Source organism: Dasypus novemcinctus, chromosome 25 (genome assembly GCF_030445035.2).
Source record: "Dasypus novemcinctus isolate mDasNov1 chromosome 25, mDasNov1.1.hap2, whole genome shotgun sequence".
NCBI classification, from domain to species: domain Eukaryota; kingdom Metazoa; phylum Chordata; class Mammalia; order Cingulata; family Dasypodidae; genus Dasypus; species Dasypus novemcinctus.
In genome coordinates, this window is record NC_080697.1 from 16,269,037 (window position 1) to 16,295,382 (window position 26,346).

Consider the following 26,346-nt stretch of genomic DNA (forward strand, 5'->3'; position numbering starts at 1 on the left):
ATGAATAGAGCTGCAGGTGTGGGCAGCATCCTATGCAGTGCAGGTCCAAGATGACTGCAGTTGCCCTGGTAGACTTTTAATTATTCATTTTGTGCCAGTCAAAAGTACTCTCAGTTACCTGGATAGACTGGTGCTGAGCTAGCCAGCCTCCTCCCTGCCAGAGGTGTGACTAAAGCCTAGGCTAGGGCTACAGGCTGATCGGGTAAAAGAAACCAGTTCCTACCATCACTATGATTATTTGGTCAGGCCGGCTTCCCCTCAGGCTGGACGTGAGGTCAAAATGGCGGCCACCAGTCTTTTTTCAACTTGGACAAATCATACCCCAGCTATTCCTAGGTTATTCCTTAGCCATCCAAGTCTAACAATCAGTAGCTGAAATCGGCAGCCCACCGTCTCCTCCTCCACTGTTTTTGGGAAACGGAGCTTTCAATTCTGGTCACAGAACAGCTCCTGGGGTGGCTTGCACTACCAGAGTAGGACAATCACCGGCCTCCGCGACTTGGCCGGCAAATTCCCAGAGAGGCTGGCGCAGGTCCCTGCAGCTTCCTCCCTGCTGGAGGGATCTTCAGTCCGCCCTGCTTCCCCTTGTGCCAGGCGCAGAGTTAAGATGGCAGCTCCCAGCCTCTTTCTGACTTGTACAGGCTCAAACTTTAGCTCTTCTCAGGATTATACTGTAGCCTGCTGAATTTTACTCATCAGTAGTTGAAGCTGGTGCCCAACTGTCTCTTCCTCCCATGTTTTTGGGAAGTGGAGCTTTCAATTCCAGCCGTGGAATAGCTCCTGAGGCGGCTTGTGCCTCTGGTGGAGGATGGGCACCAGCTGGGTGTGGAGCCTCTACTTACGAGTGTTCTATACAGACAGTCTCATCCTTCCACTCCTTCAAGGATGTTGCAGGATGCCCTTCTGGCCTCCTGAAGGCCCCAAACAGGTGCTTCAGCTAGCTCCATAGAGCTCTGGGTGTTTGCCAACTGCCCTGTAGCAGGAGTTGACTCTAGGACCTCCTTACTCCACTGCCATCTTGCTGTAATCCATATTTAATTTTATAGAAGCATAACCATATGGTACCATGCTGTTTTACTGTGGACACTTGTGTTTTTTAATGTAATACCACTTTTTCTAAAAAATACTCTCCTGTTTACCTCTCAAACTTTTTTCCTTTCTATTCAACCCCCATTCCTCAATGATTAAAAAACTGCTCAGAACTACTTGCAAAGAAATAAATACATACGTAATGAGTTTTTAGATGGAGGGGCTCATTTTTAGTTTTATAAAAGCGAGTCTAAGTTATATTCACTACTTTGAATGTTAGCTTTCTCACTTAATTACTGTGAAAGTCTCTCCAAGTCAACTGGCATAGTTTTAGCTTCTTTGTAATCACTGCATATTATAAATTATATGCATGAATCCCAATTAATTTACTAATTTTACATTTCCAGTTTTTTTTCCACCACCAACAAAGCTGGCAATAAGCTTCCTGGTATAGATAAATATATTAGTGTTTTTATTTCTGTATGACAGATCCCTAGATCTAAGAATGTATGTGTGAATATGTGATTAACTAAATATCATCAGATTATTTTCCCAAAACAGCTAGAACAATTCACATTTTACCAGCAATATATCAGTACATGTTTTTATACTTATCTCTGCCCAAAGAAGATGTTGTTGTTATTTAATTTTTGTCAACCTAGTGGGTTTTTTTGGTCTTTTTTAAAAGATTTTTTAAAAAAAATTATTTCTCTCCCCTCCCCCCGCAGCCCCATTGTCTTATCTCTGTGTCTATTTGCCGTGTGTTCTTCTGTGTCTGCTTGCATTCTTGTCAGTGGCACCGGGAATCTGTGTCTCTTTCTGTTGCCTCATCTTGCTGCATCAGCTCTCCATATGTGTGGCACCACTCCAGGGCAGGCTGCGCTCTTTTTGTGTGGCACAGCTCTCCTTATGGGGCGCACTCCTTGAGTGTGAGGCTACTATATGCGGGGGACACCCCCGCGTGGTATGGCACCCCTTGCGTGCATCAGCGCTATGCATGGGCCAGCTCACCACACAGGTCAGGAGGCCCTGCGTTTGAATCCTGGACCTCCCACGTGGTAGACGGACACTCTCAGTTGAGCCAAATCTGCCTCCCCTAATGGTTTTGAAACTGTAAAAATTTGCTTTCTCTTGACCACTAGAATTGTTTGTGCACCTTTCTGCATGTTTATTTGTTAGTCTTGCTACCCTGTGAACTGTCAGTTCATAGCATTTGCCCATTTTTCCATGAGATTGTTTATTTGTCAGCAATGTGTAAGAGTCCTTTGCAAATTATATGTAGTAAACTTATTTTCACAAATGTTAAAAATATTTTCCCCAATTTGTCTACTGACTTTGTGATGTCTTGCCAAAAGTTTTCTTTTTCTGAGCAGTTCCATTTGTATTTATTTATTTAAATAAAATTTATTTTTGTTACATAAGTAGCATTATAATTTCCCAGAAGTTTTTTTTGTAAAGATTTATTTACCTATTTCCCCCCCCCCACCTCGGTTGTCTGTTCTCTGTGTCTATCTGCTGCTGTGTCATCTTCTTTGTCCGCTTCTGTTGTTGTCAGCGGCACTGGGAATCTGTGTTTCTTTTTGTTGCGTCATCTTGTTACGTCAGCTCTCTGTGTGAGCGGCACCATTCCTGGGCAGGCTGCACTTTCTTTCCCGCTGGGCGGCTCTTCTTACGGGGCGCACTCCTTGTGCATGGGACTCTCCTATGCGGGGGACACCCCTGCGTGGCAGGGCACTCCTTGCGTGCATCAGCACTGAGCATGGGCCAGCTCCACAAGGGTCAAGGAGGCCTGGGGTTTGATCCACGGACCTCCCATGTGGCAGACGGACGCCCTAACCACTGGGCCAAGTCCGCTGCCTGCCAAAAGTTTTTTAAATACTTTTTTATAGTAGAGATTTTGGGTTTCTTTACCTGGTTAAAAATCCTAAAATCTTATTTAAAGATGTAAGGTCTCAGGAAACTTGGAAGGAAAGACTTAATTAAAACGCCATTCATCCCATTCAAAATTCCCAGACTTTTCGTGAAGTAAATAAAATAATCTTAGAGTTCATATAGAAAAATATGCCATAGCCTGGTACAGAAAATGATTACAAAAGAAAAACTGTGACAGGGGATTTGCCTTTCGAGATATTAAACCCACTATACTGAGCAAATGCTGTCAAAACTTGGGTTATTACTGGCATTAGCATGAACAAACAAAACAGTGCTCACAAACAATTTTCAAGAAAAATTTGGGAAACTATTTGGACAACCTATGGATTTGGGGAAATCTTAACCCACTTTATTGCAAAAGCAGTTACAGGCAGTATGTAATATAAATATGGGTAATACTGCATATATAAGACTGTTTTACTTTGAAACTGCTAATGTTACAGGATGTTAATATCAGACAAAAATGCCCAACATTATGCTAAGTGAAAGAAACCAGACAGTACGTAACCTAATGGGAGGGCTATGTGCCAATAAATCTTTATTTATAAAAAACAGGCAGTGATCTGGAATTGGCCCATGGGCCATAGTTTGCCAAGCCCCCTGCACTAGGGTGTAGGCAGAGGGCTAATGGGCTTCCATATGAGAAAGGTCATCCAACCTATGCTTGAATAGTTAGTGATGAGCAAGTTACTCTATCATAAGCTCCAACTGTAAAAAGTTTGTTACTTTAACTACTACTTGTTACTTTAATCTACTTTCTAGAAAAACAAAGATGTTTACCTCTTCGATATTCTAGCCCTTAAATATATGTCTGAAGAAAACTGTCTTTAGTCCCCCCACTCTCCTTTCTTATCTCAGGTATAAAAAATATTTTTCTACAGTTTTTTTGCTGGGTATTCCATACACTGGAGTATGGTTTCCAACTTTTCATCCTAGTGATAACAAGCATTCTTTATAAGCACTCCAAATTTCATTTGACAATAAAGTTGCTAATTCACTTCATTTGAACTCTATATGTCCTCTTATCATATTTATAACTGAAAAAGACCAAGTAAGTTTCTGGCCAAGTAACTTTCTATTAGAATACCCCATAGGACTGTACTATATGAGAAGATAAACTAGAGATATACGCTGTAAGGTTCCTTTACTTCTAGAAGTATATGCGACAATCAAAAGACAGGTCTAAGGAAAGTGTCCTAGAGTTCCATAAATTGGTCCTCATCATGAATCTTAAAAAATGATGAAAGCAACACCTAATGAGAAGTCTTCTAAAAACTCTGATGAAACTTCAGTTTTCTAACTTGTTCCAACCAAGATTTGAGCATCATGCAAGCTATATTTTCTCCAACAGGTATTAAGGTAGGGAAAGCAATTGCTGGGAAGGATCAGTTTCACTTTTTTGCCCCTATTGCTGGTATATACCTGAGTTACTTGAACTCAAAGGACAATGGAATCTGACCTGATTTGACATGTGCTGGATTCACAGCACTATACAATTGATAGTAATAGAAAGATGGTTTTCAGAATTAGAAATATTTGAATTCAAGTCCCAACTAATTAGATTAATTACTTCTCACCATCTGTGTAGGCTACTTTACTCTCCATTAATATCAGTTCTCTTACTATAAACAAGGGAAAAAACCTCTCCACTTTCCTGGTGTTTTTACAATGATGAGAAAAAAAGGGGGAAAACACGTACCATATTACTGAGAACATAACAAGTGTCTAGAAATTATTTTTTTAAAATCTCAATACTGAATAAATCTTAGAAAAATCCTAAGTCCTATTCTTCCTTTTACAGAAGAGAAAACAAACTCAGAAGAGACAGTCATTTGCTATTCACACTGTGCCTGATAAAAAGTCTAAGTCTCGAACCTGTTCCTTATTCCAGACCAAACTAAATCTCTGTGGTCCCTTCCTTGACTCTTCTCAACTTTTGGTATTTCTTCTTACTACTTAAAAAAAAAAAAAAAGCATAACATAAATTAGGTTTTTATGTTCTTCATTATATAAGCAATACATGTTTGTTTTATAAAAGTTTAACAGAAGAATAAAAATAAATAACATTCTAAATCCCACCACTCTTAACTGTTGTATATCCTTCCAGATGTACCTATTTATTAGAACCCATGTTATGACTGATTCCTGAAGTTTTCTACTCCGCTCACACTTAGGCACATCTTGTTAATATTGGACCAAGACAACACTTCGTCTTCCCTGAGCTGTATTCTACCAATGTCTACAATCTTACAGAAAATGACAGCCAGACAAATTTCATGACATTTTGGCAAGAGAGTTTTTTTTCCTCCTTTATCGGCCTTAGATGGCCCACTTATTAAGAATACTTAGGCAAAAATACTCATCTCTCATTTAGTAGAATTATAACCACTTTACAGTTATAAAGAAAAGTGAAAAAACTTTTTAAAAATCTTGAGTTCTGAAGTGAATGAGTGAGGGAAGTCCCAGAAGGGTTATAATAAAACTGCTTAAGCTTGAATTGACACACCTGTCGATCCACCTCTGGAAGAAGTAGGAGGAGTCGCTGCTGGCAATCTCCAGGAAGGACTGAAAAGGTGTGTTTGTTGATCAGCGCTCGCAGATTTGTATTAACCAGAATGGAATCTGGTGTCTCAACATCAATTTCAGCACATTTAGTCCTTTTCATTTGCCCTACAAAAAAACAGAAAAGAATCATTTGAGCACATTCCTGTTTCTACCTAAATTCCAGCTTGTTCTACTATGCAAAAAAACCATGGTTTTAAGCACATAATCTATCACTGGGAAGGCACTACCATCACTAAAAGATCTTAAAAATGTCTTCCTGGTCCCAAGACCAACAAAGATCATTCACATAGAACAAAAGAATCTTCCCTATACAAACAGAACAAGGTCTATAAATTAAGTGATCTTTTGCCATACAAAACACATTTTAAGCTTGAAAGCTGATTATTTCTCAAAAGAACTGAGGAAGTTCATGGCTAAAATACAGAAAAATTTAAATCTCACAACTTATCTTCCTCCCCATGAGATTTTTCTCCCCTCTGATCTTAATTAGCATTAGTTAAAAATGTTACAATCATATAATTTAGCAGTTTCAGGAAATCTGTTCATAACCAGAAGGATACAGTTATTCAAAAGACTGACAGATCCGAGCACACAAGAGTTTAAAATAAAAATGACACAAAACATTAGAAACAAAGCTAAAAGATTAACTTGGAAAAAAATATTTGTAAGCCATTACAAAAGGTTATTATTCTTCATATAAAAAGTACATTTGCAAATCTGCAAGAAAAAAAGACAAATGCCACCAAAGAAATGAACAAGCAATTAATAGTCCATTAACCATGAACAGATGCTGATATTAATATTTAAAGAAATGGAAGTTAAACAATGAATGTCTTTTGTCTTATCAAAATGGGAAAAATTGCAATATAGCGATGGGAGTGTAAGGGGAAAAAAGCACTCTGAAACACTACCAGTGAGGCTTAAATTAGTGTAATTTTACCAGAGAAAAATTAGCAATACATAACAAATTTTAATAGGTATAGAACTCTAAGACCTCAAAATTCCACATTTAGAAATTCTTGCACAAAACTACATGATCCGAGATATGAGTAATCCCTGGCTCCTGGCAAAAGTACAATCAAATGTAATCTCTCTTAAGAGGAAAAAATGTCCTGAACTTAGACCCACAGGATTTTTACAAATTAAAATCCAGCACTACCTGACAAACAAACCAGAGAGCATGCCACTACAACAGAGTCATTTAAAAATAAATGATTTAGGGAAGCAGCTGTGCTCAATCAGTTGGGCTCCCGTCTACCATATGGGAGGCCCTAGGTTGGCGTCCCGGGCCTCCTGGTGAAGGCAGGCTCGCTCACCTGCACGCCGCGGTGAGCCGCCCAACCCACGAGCCCTGCGGAGAGCCAACTCAGAAAGGTGATGCAACAAAAGGGAGACAAGGAAAACAAAACAAACCATAGAAGAGCGCGCACCGAATGGACACAGAGAAGAGACAACAAGCAAGCCGCAAGGTGGGGGGATAAATAAAAAAATAAATACAGACACACAGAAGAACGCACAATAAACGGACACAGAGAGCAGAGAGAAAGCAAGCTGCGGGGCTGGGGAATTAAAATAAAATAAATGATTTAGACCTAGAAGCATGTTATCACTGGAATTGTCAAATAAACAAAACACAGACTAGTTATGTATAAAATGCTTAAGGAAATAAAGAACATGTTAAAGATAAGGCTAAAACAATCAGGGATGACCAGACTTGAAGTTTGAAAATAAATGCAATGTTAAGAAATGAAAAATAAAAATTCCTGAGATAGATTCTATGGATGTCATATATAGCAGTCTACATACTTGTTAAAGAAGGAATTAGTAATCTAGAAAATATAGTCAATCACCTTACCCAGAATGCAGCAAAGAGATTTGGGAAATATTTTAAGAGCTTTAAGCAGAAATATGATTGAAAGATGAGAAGATTTAACATAGGGGTTCTTAACCTTTTATGTTTCATGGACCCCTTTGCCAGCAGGTGAAAACCACAGACACCTTCTCAGAATGAAAGCAGCAGTTTTGTGACATTCAAGTAGCATTGGGTGTAACAACTACAGTAATTTTAAAGAATGGATGAGCATAAGCAATTTTTCAAGATATGCAACTGTAATGTGATATGAAATAATATCATAATTTATTGCATATATTCATAAGTGAAGGAAAAACTGGATTTCACTTAAAGGTTGAGAAAATAAGTTGATTATTTTTCAATTCAAGCTCACAGACCCCCTGAAATCTTTCCATGGACCCCTTGTTAAGCATCCCTGGTTTAACATATGCCGACTAGAGACCTAGAAAGAGAAAATGAAGATAATGGGAAAACACAGTATTTAAAGAACTGACAGTTTACATTTATCAGAGCTGATAGAAATCCCATACCTAAAAATCTAGAAGCACAAAATACCCCAGAGCAGGATTAAAAGAAATACATGCTTAGATGTGGCTAAGTAAAATTGTTCTTCAAAGACAGAAAATAGCCTGAAAGCATCCATGAGGAAGGGGAAGTATACATAAAACGGAACAAAAGAATGAAATCAAACTTCTAACAAAGGAATCCAGAATAAAGTAGATAATATCTACAGAACGTTGAAAGGAGATAACCATTAACCTAGAATGGTATGTCCACCAAACTATCCTTCCAGAATATGAATATGATAATGTTTAAGCGGGACAGTTTGTTTGGTGTGAGGGAAGTTTTTGGTAATGGATGGTGGTGATGGTAGCACAACATTGTGAATATAATTAACACCACTGACTGAATTGAGTATCTGAAAATTGGTGAAAATGGAAATTTGAGGTTGTATATGTACTACCAAAGTAAACATTAAAAATAAAACATATAACTGTACACAGAGTGAACCCTAATGTAAACTATAGTTAATAGTATAATTTTAACAATACTGTTTCATCAATTTTAACAAAGACAGCACATTAATGCAAAATGTCAGTAATAGGAAAACTATATGTGGGTGGTGGGGGGTTATATAGGAGTGCTGCACTTCTGTGCCATTTTCCTACAAATCTAACAACTACCCTAATAAAAATAATTTTAAAAAGTGAACATGAAATGAAGACATCTATAAACACTGAGGGAATTTACTACCAAGAGATCTGCCCTAAATAAATTTCTTAAAAAAATTTGGAAGCTCGGGGGGGGGGGGGGGGGATTAAATAAATAAAAAAACCTTAAAAAAAAAAAATTGGGAAACAGATGTAGCTCAACTGATAAGAGTATCCCCCTACCATATGGAGGGTCCAGGATTCGATACCCAGGGCCTCCTGACCCATGTGGTAAGCTGGCCCATCTGCAGTGCTTCCGTGCGCAAGGAGTGCCATGCCACACAGGGGTGTCCCTATGTAGGGGTGCCCCACACGCAAGGAGTGCGACCGGCAAGGAGAGCCACCCCACATGAAAAAAAAAAAAAAGCACAGCCCACCCAGGAGTGGTGCCGCACACGTGGAGAGCTGAAGCAGCAAGATGACGCAACAAAAAAGAGACGCAGATTCTCGGTGCCACCTAACAAGAATCAAGCAGACACAGAATAACACACAGCGAATGGACACAAGAGAGCAGACAACAGGGGGGAAGGGGAGAGAAATAAATAAAATAAATCTTTTAAAAAACAAACTATACTTCAAGAAGGAAAATCACTAGAGCAAGATAAACTGTAAAATAATAGAGAAAAATAAACACAACGATAAATCCATATCAACATTTTCTGTGTAAAAGAATAGTATCCTGACTTGTTAGATTAAAAACAAAGTACATAAATGTTAGACAACAATATTATTTAAGTCTGGAGAGAAAAGACAAGCACTAAACTGCTGTAAAGAACTTCATTATTCTGGAAGAAATTAAGATGATTAACTTTTATTTTCCACTTTTTAAAAATTTTAATTTTTGAAGACACTTTAAATTACATAAATGTTACACCATCAAAAATATAAGGAAAGAAATATATACAAGGGATTCCCATATCCCTCTACCCTCCCCCACTTTCCTCCATTAATAACATCTTTCATTAGTGTGATACATGTCACAACTGATGAATACATACTGAAGCACTGCTACTAACCACAGATTATCATTTACATTATAGTTTACACTTTGCACCGCACAACTTTAAAGGTTTTGACAAAATGTATAATGGCCTATACCCATCACTGCAATCTCATGCAGGACAATTCCAGTCCCAGAAATGCCCCATGTTACATTTATTCTTCCCTCTCCTTCCCATCAGAACCTGTGGTAGTCACTGCCTTTATATTAGTAATACAAGTTCTTCCATTGTTAGAATAATAGTAAGTCTACTTTTTGCATTCCCCAATTGTTTGTTCATTCCTCAGTCTTGAGGATTTTGGGATGGTGATGCCTGCTCTGTGTCTGAGAAAGGGCTTAGATCCCATGGGGCAGATGGATGTAACTGTCTTGCTTGCAATTGTAAATACTGTTTTTTTGGATGGCCATTGTCCATTATCATCCTTTCGTTAGTTGTCCTGGGCAAGTCCAATGAACTTGAGAGGAGGTGTTGCTACTCTGCTGAGATTCAGGGTTCAACTGGCATATGAACAGACCAAAGATTTAAGTCTCCGGGGCATGTATTTAATGGTATAGTGCTAACTGGAGGTTCAAATAAAAGGGGTAGCATTGTGTAGAGAAATTCAAAATGAGTCTATCTCTGTTACACTGGGGAGCATATATTCCAAAATAAGGCCTACTGAAAGAACGATGGATTCCTGAACTTGTCTACCCTGCCTATAGGGTCTAGATGTCTCCAGAACCCTCAGGAGCCCTGCTGTTTGAGGCATTGTTTACTATGGCAATGAGATCCTGCTGCGATGTGTGTAACCTCTGGAATGACCTCCCAACTCACTTTCAAATCTCTTAGCCATATAAACTCATTTGTATTTAATATCTCCCCCTTTGGGTCAAAGTTTTTTCCCAAATGCGTTGCTAGTTGGTGCTAGGGAGACTCACCCCTGGGAATCATGTCCAATGTTGGCGGGGGGTTGTGCATTTATATGCTGCGTTTGGCTTAGAATGAGGCTACATTTGAGCAACAAAGAGCCTTTTAAGAAGTAACTCTTAGGCAATACATAATACTTGTCTAAGTTTCAATTTAATAAGAAAAGGTTCATATCCTCAATATCAAGGGCCTGGCATAATGGTCTTTCCTCCTTCACTACTTAATGCCCATGTACTCAGGGTATTCTTGCCACTCTATGAGAGAACGTAGCAGGACTTCCCAGGATGGGAATTCAATATTCTTTTGGTTATTGTGTGGTTCTCCACTCACCAAGACAGAGACCCCTAACCACCTGAACATATACATATGCCATAGACGCATACCCCAGGTACACTCTTCCCCACACATCCATCACCAACACCATGCACCAGTGATTGTCCCCTACCACATTTATAACCCTTCTGCAATCCAAAACTGTCCCAAAAACAAAGCCAAAAAATTACAAAATACAAAAATAAATGAAAAAAATTTGTCTTTCATTACCTTAAGATCTCTTATTTTATGTACAGTCGCAATTGCTTCTGTATATTCCCCCAGTTTATTTTTCACTTTATCTTCAAAGAAGATTTAGGTTACACCCTCCCTATAAATAACATTTTACATGTGTTTGTAATATTTGTTACAACTGATGTACAAATATTGAAGCATTGCTACTAATCATGGTCAATGGCTTACATTATGGGTGCACCATACACTCACATGTGTGTGTATGTGTGTATATGTGTGTGTGTGTGTTTTGTTTTGTTTTGTTTTGTTTGAGGTACTGGGGCCAGGGATTGAACCCGGGACCTCTTATGTGAGAAGCTGGCGCCAACCACTGAACTACACTGGCTTCCCTGAGTTGGTTTTATAATTTTTTCACTAGCTGTTTTTCTCGTTTTTGTTTTTCAGGAGGCACCAGAGGTACCAAACCTGGGACCTCCCATGTAGGAAGCAGGCACTCAACTGCTTGAGCCACATCTGCTCCCTCTATAGTTTTGTTTTTGTCTTTTTAAAATATTGTTTTATTAATTTCTAACCCCCTCCCCCCGACCCACTGTTTTGTGCTCGCTGTCTGCTCTTTGTGTCTGCTTGTCTTCTTTTTAGGAGGCACTGGAAACCAAACCTGGGGCCTCCCATGTGGGAGGGAGGTGCCCAATTGTTGGGAGCCACATTTGTTCCCTGCTTGTTTTGTCTCTTGTCATTTCTCCTTGTTGTGTCATTTTGTTCTATCAGCTCACCGTGCCAGTTCGTCGCGTCAGCTCCCTGTCTTGCTCATCTTTAGGAGGCACTGGAAACCAAACCTGTAACCCAACTGCTTGAGCCACATCTACTTCCCTGCTGTCGGTCTTGACAAAATTTAAACTGGCCTGCATCCATCACTGCAAGGTTATGCAGAATAATTCCAGGGCCCTGAAAAAGCCCTGTGTTCCATCTATTCTTTCTTCCCTCCCACTCCCCTCAGAATCTATGGTTACCATTAAATTTAAAGTTTTGAAGAATAAAGCTCATAGTTACATGTAGTAACACTGAGGGCTTGACATATTGGTCTGTTTTCTTTTTTAGGCACTGCCTATGTTCTTAGGAGATTCTTGCCCCCCTAACTGAGAACACAGCAGGACTCCCAGGATGGGAGTTTAATATTTTCTTGCTTATTGTGTGGGTTTCCACCTACTGACCATACTACGACAAGATGAACACTTTCATATTCCATAGAAGCATGCCCCAGGTATGCCCTTATCCTGACGCCCTGTACCAGTAAGCCTCCCCTGCCACATGTGCCAAAAGAACATTACCACCATTGTAGTTTTATCCACAGACCTACAAATCCCCACAGTTCACCTGCTCCTTCCTCCTACCCTTCCCCTAGTTCCATGGCTATTACAATCCAACCCCTCCACCACCCTACTCCCCCTCACAGGGGAGTCACATCACTGTACCACTTTCACCCCAATCCACTGCCCAACCCCCTCCCCCTTCTACCATATCAGATTTTTCCCATATTGAACATCAGTTTACCACCTTAGACTGTCTCCTGATAACCTATCTTCCAGACTCTAGTTCTGTGAGTATGCTCAATTTATTTAAGTCATAAGGTGATTAATTTTTAGAATTAACTAAATATGCATGGTACCATTTCTAAAAGAATAGAAACAGAGAATATAAATACAAAACTCAGTAGAGATAAAAAAGCATTTTAAGAGAATTAAAATGAGCAAGATAGAAATAAAAGTACAGTTAATGCAAATCAAAACAAAAAGGGGAGGGCAAGAAAGAGGACAATAAAAATAAAAGTGGGACAAAGAGCAATAAAAAAGACAAGTAGAAACAAGTTTGAATGTATTTACAACCACAAAAAAATACATAAATGGATAAGACTCACCAAAGAAAACAAAACAAGAAAATTCAGCTAGCTATCTGCTATTTCAGAGATATCCCTAAAGCACAAGGGCACAGAAATATGTAAAGATAAACCAGGCAAATACTAACCACAGGAAAATTGATGTAACTATTAAAACCAAATAAAAAAATTTTTAAGTAAAAAGTCTAATTTTTTACTTTTACTTAATAATTTTTAACATTTTACTTAATAAATGTTGCTCTAGCACATCTGGTGAACACGCTAATAGGTTTTCTGCTATTGTGTGGACAACCCTACTTAATAAAACTTGTGGGATACAGTGAGTGGGAAACTTTGAGGAAAACGTGTAGCCATAGATGCTTCTAATAGAAAATTACTGACTTTCCAAGTGTCCAACCTGGGAAGTTAGAAACAAAACATGAACTACAATAAAAAAAGAACAAGCCCTAAGAAACTACAAGTGAGGAAAAGATGATTTGAAAGCCTATCACTGAAAGGGCACACAATGTACTTAAGAATATTGGCCCTAATGGCCAACACTGAGACACAGTCTGGAAAAATAACTACACTTAAAATGAAAATCCTTTAGGATATATAGGAAAAGACCAAAATACTTACAATGGTTAGAAAATTATAATTGATTTTAACAAACAAATAATAGTATATTTTAAGAAAACAAAGGAAAGCAAATGAAGGGCAAGGATTTATATCCAGGTAAAATGACTTTCCAATCTAAAGGACACCATCAGTTATTGGCATGCAAAAACTCAGGGTGTACACAATTATGACTATACTTGATAAATACAAGTCACAGAGACTTAAATCTTTGGTCCACCCATGTGCCATTTGAGCCCTGAATATCAGCAGAGTTGCAACACCTACTTTCCAGGTCACTGGACTGGAGACAACTAGGACAACAAGGAGATGATGATGGACAATGCCCATCTCAAGAAACAGAATGTAACTGCAAACATGATAGCTCCATCCAACTGCCCTATGGGATCTAAGCCCCATCTCAATTAGAAGCAGAGTAGGTATCACCATCCCCAAATCCTCACGATTGGGGAAAGAAAAATGGACTAACATAGACTTATTATTTTACTACAGATCTATTATTATTCTAGCAATGGAAGAATTCTTATTGTTGATGTAAAGGCAGTGGCCACCAGAGGTTTTGAGGGATGAGAGAAGGAAGAATAGGTGTAATATGGGGCATTTTTGGGACACTGGATTTGTCCTGGATGACACTGCAGTAACAGATATGGGCCATTGTATATTTTGCCATAACTTAAAAAATTCTGCAGGACAAAGTGTAAACTATAATATAAACTACAGTCCCTAGTTGGTAGCAATGCTTAAATATGGGTTCATCAATTGTAACAAATGTACCATACTAATGAAGGATGTTAATGTGGGAAAATGTGTGTGTGTGAGGAGTAGAGCATATGAGAATCCCTTATTTATGTAACATTTATGTATTCTTTAAAAATAAAAAAATATATTAAAAAAACACAAAACTGACCATTATGAGGAAATGAGTTTCAGACAAATTAGAGATCAGCAATATAAGGGCTAGGAGATCTAAGAGAAAATAGCTGTTGAAAGGGAAAGTACAGGGAAACGGACTTTGGCCCAGTAGTTAGGGCGTTCGTCTACCACATGGGAGGTCTGCGGTTCAAACCCCGGGCCTCCTTGACCCATGTGGAGCTGGCCATGCGCAGTGCTGATGCACGCAAGGAGTGCGGTGCCACGCAAGGGTGTCCCCCGCGTGGGGAAGCCCCACGCGCAAGGAGTGCGCCCGTGAGGAAAGCCGCCCAGCGTGAAAAGAAAGAGCAGCCTGCCCAGGAAAGGCGCCACCCACACTTCCCGTGCCGCTGACGACAACAGAAGCTGACAAAGAAACAAGACGCAGCAAACAGACACCAAGAACAGACAACCAGGGGAGGGGGGGAAATTAAATAAATAAAATAAATCTTAAAAAAAAAAATAAAAAAAAAAAGAAAGGGAAAGTACAGGGAAGCGGATGTGGCTCAACTGGATTGGGTGCCCACCTACTGCATGGAAGGTCCTGATTTCAGTCCCAGTGCCTCCTAAAAGAAGATGAGCAGATGCCATAACGAGCTAGACACTGCCCCCACCACAATGAGCAGATACCACAAACAGCAGACGCTGCAGCCTGCAGGGAGCGGATATAGCTCAGATGGTTGGGCACTCGCCTCTCATGTGGGAGGTCCTGGGTTTGGTTCCCTGTGCCTCCTGGAGAAGATGAGCAAACAAAGAGCACACAGACAGACAAGAGAACCATCTGGAGGAGGATAAAAAAAGAAAACTAAAGTCAGTAAAAAACATTTTTAAAAAGGGGGTAGGAAATGGATATGGCTCAACCAATTGGACTCCCATCTACTATATAGGAGGTCCAGGGTTTGATGCCCAGGGCCTCCTGGTGAGGGCAAGCTGGCCCATGTGGCTAACTGGCCCACATGGAGTACCTGCCCATGCAGGAATGCCGTCCTGCACCGGAGTGCTAACCTGCATGGGAATGCCGCCCTGTGCAGGAATGCTGGCCGACGCTACAAGAGACACAGAGGATAGAAAACAAGATGACATAGCAGAACAGGGAGTTGAGGTGGCGCAAGAGAGTACTTGCCTCTCTCCCATTCCAGAAGGTCCCAGTTCCTGGGGACACTTAATGAGAATGCAAGCAGACACAGAAGAACACACAGCAAATGGACACAGAGAGCAGACAATATGGGGAGCGGGGTGGGGGTGGGGGAAGAATAAAGAAATCTTTGGGGGAAAAAAAGGGAAAGTACAGTATATTATAGTTATTATGTACTCTGACAATGAAGATAGTGACCAAACTATTTAAAAAATGAAGGGAAGGGGAAAGCACAAACACAAAACATTTTCAACCATTTTACAAGTAATCATATTGGTACAGCAGTATGGCTATTGTGATTTTGGGCTGTTTTATGTGTAATGTGGATAAAGCCAATGACTAAGTATGAGATCTTTAAATTTTATCATTCACTGTAGTCTTGAGAACCACAATTCTCAATGTGGATGTTAGGAGAATCTAGATGTTATAGCAAATAGGCTAAATAAATCTGAATTTGAATTTAAACTATCAGTATGAATTCATGAGATATATCTTTAAATTACATATTCTCTTTAAATAATAACATATTTACATAAGTGAGGTATATTGGAAAAATGGCTACTCCCCTGTCTGGGGAAAAAAAATGTACAAGATGTCCTGGAACATATTCCCACAACAGATGCCAAAGAATCTTCAGAGACGACTGGGGAGGTGTGAAATGAATTCAAACCCTGGACCAAACTCAGAGACTCTCACAAATCAAAGTTGAGGCAATGTGAGTATCAATAAAGATAATAATTACAATGAACTGAAATATAACCAATATATTCAAATCCATGAGTTCATGAGTATTAAAAAACAACAAAAAACAACTTGGTTGTCTCTGAAGGATGATAGAAAACTTATCTTTTTAAAAAAAAAAAAAGATTTATTTCTCTCAAGCCCCTCCCCCACACCAGTTGTCCGTTCTGTGTCTTATTTTCTGCGTTGTTTTCTTTGTCCGCTTCTGTTGTTGTCAGCAGCACGGTAATCCATGTCTCTTTTTGTTGCGTCATCTTGTTGTGTCAGCCCTCCATGTGTACCGCGCCATTCCTGGGCAGGCTAAACTTTCTTTCGCACTGGGTGGCTCTCCTTATGGGGTGCACTCCTTGCACGTGGGGCTCCCTTATGCAGGGGACACCCCAGCGTGGCATGGCACTCCTTGCGCACGTCAGCGCTGCATGTGGGCCAGCTCCACATGGATCAAGGAGGCCCAGGATTTGAACTGTGGACCTCCCATGTGGTAGACGGACACCCTAACCACTGGGTCAAGTCTGCTTCCCAAAACTCATTATCTTGAAACTATCATATAAAGAAAAAGATACATATCATACAAAAACTATCATATAAAGAAAAAGAATGCTTTTCCTAGGTAAACTCTACTGCTGTATAACCAAAAGGCAGAAGAAGCAAGGTATGTCTTTAGAAGTATTCCAGCTAATTAAGAAAAAATGAGAGAATCATAACACCAACATTTTGCAATGTTGATGGATGGATCTACACATTAAGAATCAGTGTAATCCATGTTTTATTTCTCGATTCTGTGGACCCTGGGATGGTGATATCCCCTCCACCTCTGGATCAAGAGGGGGCTTAGATTTCTCATGGATGATGGATGCAATTCCTCTGCTTGCAGCTGCTGCCACTCTTGATTCCCTGGTGTGGTGGTTGACCACCTTCACGTTCCTGTTAGCTGATCTGGGTAAGTCCAATGAACCAGAGAGTAGGAGTTGCAACTCTGCTGAGGCACAGGGTCCCGCTGGCATATGGGCAGGCCAGAGATTCAAGTCCCCTGAGTATGCACCATCCCTAGCACCAACCACAGGTTCAGTAAAAGTGACAGAAGAGGCATGTGTAGAAAGGTCACATCTGACTCCAGCTCCATCACACTCAGATGCACAAATTCCAAAGTAGGGCCCTCTGACATGGCACAGAGCTCCAAACCCATCTGCCATGATCATATACCTCATGGATCTCCATAGCCTTCAGGAGAAGCAGCACCTAGGGTTTTATCTACTGTCTCTCTCTGGGGTCCTGCTGAGGTATGCATAAGCAGACTCCTCTGATGACCTCCTGACTCTTTTTGGGAGACTCTTAGCCATATAAACTCATTTGTCTTTGGCATTCTCCCCTTTTATTCCAAATCAAAAGTAGTTTTTAACACTTGATCCAACATGTAGGCTGAGATATTCTGCTGGTCTGAGTTGACCTTTTATTCAAGGTCTCTTTCTAGTTACATCAACAGTTAGTGAGTGGTAGTAATCCCTCAGCACCAGGGAGACTCATCCCCAGGAGTCAAGTCCCACACTGGGGGGAAGGTAATGCATTTACATGCTGAGGCTGGGTTAGCTAGTGGCCACATGTGGGCAACATGGAGGCTCTCAGGAGGTAACTCTTACGCACCCTGCAGCTCTAGGCCTAGTTTATATTTCAGGCACACAGGCTCCTAAGCATAGTCAACAGTATCAAGGGCTCATTACTGGACCATCCTTCCTTGCTGATAATCTTCTATAAAACTATTTTGACTAGTAATAAAAGACACCGCAGCACTGAGGTGGACAAAGTGGCCACAGTAGTTGCTGAGGGCAGGGAGAGGGAAGCAGAGATGTGATGTGGGGCATTTCTGGAACTTTGAGTTGTCCTAAATGATACTGCAGGGTCAGATGCTGGACTTTATATATCCTGCCATAACCCACTTAATGTACTGGGGGAGAGTGTGAACTACAGGGTAAACTATTTTCTATGTGGGGCAGCAGTGCTCCAAAATGTGTTCACCGAGTGTGATGAGTGTGCCACAATGATAACGGAGATTGTTGGTGTGGGAGCAGTGGGTTGGAGGTGTGAGGGGTATACGGGAACCTCTTATATTGTTTAATGTAAATTTTTTTGTGTGAGGTATGTATCTTCAAAAAAACACAATTTACAAAAATGATGGGGTGGGGGGGTGGGGAGTGGGGTATATAGGAACCTCTTATGTTTTTTATGTTTTTTAATGTAGCATTCTTTGTGATCTATTAACTTTAATAAAAAAAGTGTAAAAAAATAAAAATTTTTTAAAAAGGAAAAAAAAAGAATCAATGACTGCTCTGTGAAGTAAATGTCAACTGAAAGGAAAGGGAAAAATAACACTTATGGAATGTATAACATGATTTCAGTAACAGATGAAGATTGTGGTTAATAATAATAAAAGAATGCTCTTCTTTTACAAAGTGCTAAGAATATGGTGATACACAGGAAAATTACAACTAATGTGACTTATGAATAATAGGTAACTATAATACTGTAATATTTTGCAGCAATGGCAGGTAGATATTTCAACCCTAAGGGGAGTATAAAGGGGTATGGGATTTTTCCTTTTGGAGTCATGAAAAGGTTCTAAAATTGAGGTGATGACAGCACAACTCTGTGATAAAAATGAAAGCCACTGAGTGTATACTTTGAATGGATTGTAGAAAGCATAGGACTGTATAACACAAAGAATCCAGTGGTGGATGATGGACTGTGGTTAACAGAACAATATGAAAATAATCTCTCATGAACAGTAACAAATATATAATACTAATATAGAGTGTTAATAATTGGGTGGGTTGGGGGAAAAATACACCAAATGTAAGATATGGGCTATAATATTTCGACCAAGCTTACACAATTTGTAACAAATGTTTCGCAACAATGCAAGGTACTGGTAGTAGGGCGATACATAGGAGCCTTATTTGCTGATATGCATGTTAGCTTTATAATTCACAATTTTTACTATATACTTATTGTTTATGTATGTTCATGTATTAATGATAAACTTCAGTAAAAAAAAGTTAAAGAATCAAGGACTGCTATCAAGATACAAAAAGAGATGCTAATTGCACCTGTAAGTCTTCCCTTGCTACTACCTCCCCCCTCAAATGAGACATGAATCTAATTTAGACCCTCAATCCAACCACTAATTTACAGGAAATACATTTGAATAGAGGATAGTAGAGTAAAAGGAAGTAATCAGCAAAATCCAGACAGTGGGGAAAGAAAAACTACAGGTTAAGTGACTTGAGTTCCTCAAGAAATAAATTGCAAGAAAATATAAAAGAGATGGAGTGGAAATCTTAAGATTGTTTAAACAAACAAAAAAGAATGATACTAAATTACAGTTTAATATTTGAGTGATTAAACTATAAAGAAACACAAGGAAATGATTACCATAAGCCAGGCTACTGGTTCCTTTAAGGGTGGTAGAAAAGGGTTGTGACAAGAATCTAGGCACATGGAGGACCTCTGAGGTAACTGGAAAAGTTCTTGATATAAGTTTAAAAGTATTCAGCTCATAATGATCCTGTAAACAATGTACTTGTTATAGGTAGATTTCTGAGTTTTATTTTACAACAAAAGGTTTAAAAAGGGCTTCATATCTTATTAATAACTTTTGCCAATAAACTTGAGAATTTAGACGAAATGGACAAAGTCCTAGAAAACCTTAATTCATCAAAACTGATGCAGTAAGAAATAGAAAATAGTCTATATAAAATTTTTGAATCTTTAATAGAAAACTTACTACAAAGAAAAGTTCAAACACAGATGGCTTCACAGCCAAATATTTAAGGGCAAATTTTTAAAATATTTTATATATTTAAATATATTTCCAAATATTTAAGGGCAAATAATGTTACAGTTATACAAACTCTTCCAAAATACTGAAAGACAGACTTCCCAACTCACTGTATGAGGCCACCATTTTCATTACTATTGAGTATTTCAATTTATGACTATACGAAAATTCATTAATCCATTCTGCTATTGACAGACACATACTCCCACACTACCCTCGTTTTCGGCTATTATTACAAGTAATGATGCCATGAACATCCTGGTACAAGTATCCTGGGGTACATATATGCAAGAATTTTCTGGGAAGCAAATGTGACAACTGACAGTGCCCACCTACCATAAAGGAGATCCAGGGTTCGAACCCAGGGCCTCCTGGCCTGTGTGGTGAGAGCTGGCCCACATGCAATACTGCCATGCACAAGGAGTGCCAGGCTACGCAGGGGAACCCTCCCTCCCCCGCATAAGGGAGTCCCATGCACAAGGGGTGTGCCCCGCAAGAAGAGCCACACCGTGCAAAAAGGCCCAGCCTGCCTGGAAGTGGCACCACACACATGGAGAGCTGGCATAGTGGGATAGTGCAACAAAAAGGGACACAAATTCCTGGTGCTGCTGAGGATGCAAGCACACACAGAGGAGCACACAGCGAAAGGGCACAAGACAGTAGACAATGGGGGGAGTAGGGGAAGAGAAGAGAAATAAACAAAAACAAATCTTTAAAAAAAAAAAAAAGAATTATCCTAGGGTAGGAATTTCTGGTCAGTGTGTGGATATCTTCAATTTTATTTGACAATGACAAACTTTTCCCAAAGTGGTTGTACCAATTTATTTTCCTATGAACAGCAAATGAGATTTACTGGCTCTCTACCTGTCTCCAACATTGCTAGTGGGTAGGTTTTAACTTACAATATTTACTAACGAGGATTGGCATCTTTCACCCTTTACTGGTTAAAAGAAGTTCCTGCTTTGTGAAGTAAAAAAACATGTTCAAGACTAAAAACGGTATGAGGAGGAGCAGATGTGGCTCAAGCAGTCAAGGGCCTGCTTCCCTACATGGGAGGCCCCTGGTTTGGTTCCTGGTGCCTACTAAAGACAACAAGAACAAAAAACAGACAATAAGAAACAATCGAAAAAACCAACTCAGGAGAGCCAACATAGCTCAGTAGATGAGCACTGGCAAGTTGAAAAACCAGGCAAACTTAAAGAATATATTTTGTAAGAATACATATATAGGTGACAAAACCACACATACATACACATATAAAGAAAGGGCATAATAAATACAAAATTTAGGATTCTAGTAACCTCTGGTTGGGATACAGGTGGGGAGAACAGGATAGGAAGACAAAGGTAGATGTGAATTGTTGGTATTGTTCTGGTATTTGGGTTGGTTGGTAAGCTTTATGGCATTAAAATGAATATAATTTTATAAAATAAATATAAATAATAGAAAATATTAAAATAGAGGAATAAATTAAAATATTTTACTCTCCATATAAAACATAGATTTAAGATGCGACAGTTCATGAACTAAAGATGGGTTATGATCTATCCATTCCTACGCATCTGAAGTACATTTAAAAAAGGAAATATCTACAAATCTTATCACATCAACAAATGAATGGAGGGAAGCGGACATGGCCCAGTGGACAGGGCATCCGTCTACCACATGGGAGGTCCGCCGTTCAAACCCCAGGCCTCCTTGACCCATGTGGAGCTGGCCCATGTGCAGTGCTGATGTGCACAAGGAGTGCCGTGCCACGCAGGGGTGTCCCCCGCGTAGGGAAGCCCCACGAGCAAGGAGTGTGCCCCGTAAGGAGAGCCGCCCAGCGCAAAAAAAAGTGCACCCTGCCCAGGAATGGTGCCACCCACATGGAGAGCTGACACAACAAGATGATGCAACAAAAAGAAACAGATTCCCGCGCTACTGACAACAACAGAAGTGGAGAAAAACAAGAACATGCAGCAAATGGACACAGAAAACAGACAATGGGGGGAGGGGAGAAGGGGAGAGAAATAAAAATAAATCTTAAAAAAAACACAAAAAAACAAAAAAAACACAAATGAATGGAGACATCAAATCATGTCAACAGATGCTGAAAACATACCCAACAAAATTAAGCGATCATGAAAAATTCATAAAAGAAAAAACCTACTTAAACACAATGATTATCAAAATCCCTCCACATACATCACTGTGTATGAACAAAATGACAATTCTATTAAAACCAGAATAAGATGATACTGTTTATTGTCATTATTAATCAAATAGAAAAGGATATAAAATCATTTTACTGATGATTAATTCTGTAAAATCCAGAAGCACCATGAAATCAAATTAGAACTAAAAAGAAAATTTAGTAAAATTAAACTATTTCACTGAATTCTTGTCAACAATGAACATTAGAAGTGTTTTCTTATTAAGAAAAAATGCTATCTTGTTTTTATTTTGCATTTCTTTAAACATTTTCCCATAAAAGTGGTAGTTTTATTTCCTTTTCTGCATATTTCTACATGTCCTTTTATATGCTTATCTAATGGTTTTTAGTACTCTCCTGATTTGTATAAACTTTTGTATGACAGAGTACCTATTAAGATTTATTTTCTTCAAGTATTTATTCTGCTTACCATTTTAATTTTCATAATTTGGTATCATGATACATGGATAACAAACTATATTTCCATTTATTTTAAGGCAAAACAAGTTTTAACCTAAAGAAAATAAACTACACATGATAAAAATTTCGAAGAGTACCAAAAGATATCTAGTGAAAATAAAGATGTTTGCATTTGAACCTATTTTACCCTGATGGAAAAAATCATTTTTAAGTTTGAAGAAATGCAATCACAACTATACATATTATTCATATTTTCCCTTGAACTGAATATCTTGGATATCTTTCCAAAGTATCACTTACAAATCACCTATTTCTTTTAAAAAAGCTGATTAATATTCCAACATATGAATGAACAATGACTAATTTAACTGGACCCTCACTGTCATGGAGAAGGGTTATCAGGTTTCTGTTTGTATAAACAGGGTTGCAATGGCTTTATAGAACAGAAAGCAACATCTTGGTTTCCCTTCCCCAAATAATTGATTGAATCAGTGTCTGTGTTTCATGAATGGTTTTCTTATTATTTTGGTATTTACTGTTTGCCCTCACATCTGAATCAAATTTTAGGTAAAATTTTAATTTAATATCTTAATAAAGACAGGGAGTTGCAAATTATTTCAATATATTATTGACTAAACTGTATCCTGAAAATTGTGCCTTAGAAAAAATAATGACTCAATTCTGGAACTTAAAGTCCTCTGATTTTGGTAAGGTTTATCTTACTTTTTTCAATTTAAGATGTCTTATAGTATGCTGTTATACTTGACATCTGAGCTATGCTTAATCTTCTGGCTGAACTTGGGATGTAAAAATACATGATACGCTATAAACTTTATTCAAGTTAAATATTACCAGTGTAATATTTAACTAAGAAAATAACTTAAGTAAAACAAACAGTACCATTGTAATACTTAACTAAGAAATATTTCATGTAAATAATCTAATTCAGTTTTATCATTTATGCATTAGACAAAAATGTAAAGTTTCTTCCATGTTTTAAAAATATTGTGTCCTATGTTGTAAATATTCCTATTATTTCCCTTAATTAAAACAATATATATATATTTTAAAAGCTATTTTAGATTACATAAATGTTACAAAAAAACATAGGGGATTCCTGTATGTCCCGCTCCCTACACCTCCGACATTTCTCCACATTAACAACATCTTTCTTAAGTGTGGAACATTCATTACAAATGATGAAATCATTTTGGAACATTGCCACTCAGCATTCCCTTAATTCTTTTTCTAAAGGCTTATTTATTTTTTAAATTTCTCTCTATTCGCCCCCCTGTTGTCTGCTCTCTGTGTCCATTCACTATGTGTTCTGTGTCCGCCTGCATTTTTGTCACCAGCACTGGATATATGTGTCTTTTTCTGTTATTGCATCATCTTGCTCCATCGGCTCTACACGTTTGCAGCGCCACTCTTGGGCAGACTGTGCTTCTTTCGCACAGGGTGGCTCTCCTTGTGGAGTACACTCCTTGGGTGTGGGGCTCCCCTACATGGGGGACACCCCTGCGTGGCACGGCACTTCTTGTGCACATCAGCACTGCATGTGGGCCAGCTCACCACACGGGTCAGGAAGCCTTGGGGTTGAACCCTGGACCTCCTAAGTGGTAGGACGACATTCTATCAGTTGAGCCAAATCCACTTCCCCTTTAATTCTTTTTTTTTTTTAGATTTATGTATTTATTTATCCCCACCTCCCCCACCCCCATTGTCTGTTCTCTATTTGCTGCGTCTTCTTTGTCCGCTTCTGTTGTTGTCAGCGGCATGGGAATCTGTTTCTTTTTCTTGTGTCATCTTGCTGTGTCAGCTCTCCGTGTGTGTGGTGCCATTCTTAGGCAGGCTGCACTTTCTTTCATGCTGGGCTGCTCTCCTTAGGGGGTGCACTCCTTGCACATGGGGCTCCCCTATGCAGGGACACCCCTGCGTGGCACCGCACTCCCTGCACGCATCAGCACTGCGCATGCGCCAGCTCCACACGGGTCAAGGAGGCCCGGGGTTTGAACCACGGACCTCCCATGTGGTAGATGGACGCTGTAACCACTGGGCCAAGTCCGCTTCCCATCCTCCTTAATTCTTATTTGCATGAAAGAAGACAGGCTTTCACCTACTTCTTGGTTGTTAGGTTAAACCCAGAAACACAATGCCTTTTTTTTTAGCCTTCAGTTAATGTTTACCAGAGAAATGAATGAATGAAGGGGCAGAAGAGGCAGTAGTTAGGATGCCAGTGTCTTGCACTATTACCTCTTTGAATCTTCACAATATTCCTGTGTAGTATGTTGATATTATCTCCATTTCACAGATGAAGGAAATGAGGCTGAGAGAGGCAGAGTAACTTGTCCAAGGCCACATAGCCAGAAAGTGGAAGAGTTGGTACTTGCTTCAAAGTCTGTATGCTCTTAAAGGCACTGTTCAATTCATCTGATTATAGTACACCCAATTAAAAATGCCCTCTGAAGCTGACCTCCACAGCACTTCTCTGTCTACATCAAAATCTATCAGCTGACAGGCAGCGGATTTGGCTCAAAAGATAGAGCGTCCGCCTACCACATGGGAGGTCCAGGGTTCAAACCCAGGGCCTCCTGACCTGTGTGATGAGCTGGCCCACTCACAGAGCTGATGTGTGCAAGGACTACCCTGCCATGCAGGAGTGTCCCCCAAGTAAGGGAGTCCCATACGCAAGGAGTGCGCACCGTAAGGAGAGCTGCCCTGTTTGAAGAAAGTGCGGCCTGCCAGGTGTGGTGCTGCACACACAGAGAGCTGATGCAGGAAGATGATGCAACAAAAGAGACAGATTCCTGGTGCCACTGACAAGAATCCAAGTGGACACAAAAGAACACACAGCAAATGGACACATAGTGCAGACAATGCAGTGGGGGGAGAGAAATAAATAAAAGTGTATTGTCCTTACATGGGGAATCCTCTAAACTACCCCTCCCCCCCACCCCCACCCCCTTTTTTTGAGGTACTGGGACCAGGGAATGAACCCGGGACCTTGTATGTGGGAAGCCATCACTCAACCACTGAGCCACATGGGCTTCTCTGGGTTGGTTTTTTCCTTTGCTTTGCTTGTTGTGTTTTTTTTAGGAGGCACCAGGACCTCCCATGTGGGAGGTGGGTACTCAACCGCTTGAGCCACATCCACTTCCCCCAATCCCTTCTTTAGGCAAGGTGAAGCAAGGGTCTAGGCTTTCAGAACAGAGCAGAGAGGTTAACCCTGGTATCAGTGAGGTTTCAGGGGCTATCTAGTGGGTGGTTCTAAACTTAAGTTCTGTATCAAGATTGCCTGGGTTCAAATCCCAGCTGTGCAACCCACAATATACCCAATTTCCCTGTGCCCAGTTCCTCTTCCACAAAATGGAGACAACGACAGGATCTACCTTGAGGTGTTACAAAGAACGTAGTGACTGGCTGACGTTAACTGCTCCATCTGCATTATCAGCATGCCACTGCTTCCTCTGAGATGCAAGCCTGAAAGGTTTTATCTTCCTGAGTACAGTGGTTTCCAATTCTTTTTCTGCCCTTGATTTACTGCTTTGTCTAAAGTACCAAAACTCTTTCCTGATGCTTTCCCTAAGTTGGAAATAACTAAAT

At 39.6% G+C, this 26,346-nt stretch overlaps 1 protein-coding gene across 2 annotated transcripts in view; it reads right to left on the reverse strand.

Annotated features, from left to right (window-relative positions):
* The window catches only part of ASXL2 (ASXL transcriptional regulator 2), a 185,251-nt gene that overhangs the window by 19,999 nt on the left and 138,906 nt on the right, over nt 1–26,346 (reverse strand). For both annotated transcript variants that reach the window (XM_058287729.2, XM_058287730.2), the window contains one exon: nt 5,468–5,631. In XM_058287729.2, the coding sequence (XP_058143712.1) occupies nt 5,468–5,631 (164 nt within the window). The remainder of the gene's footprint in view (nt 1–5,467; nt 5,632–26,346) is intronic.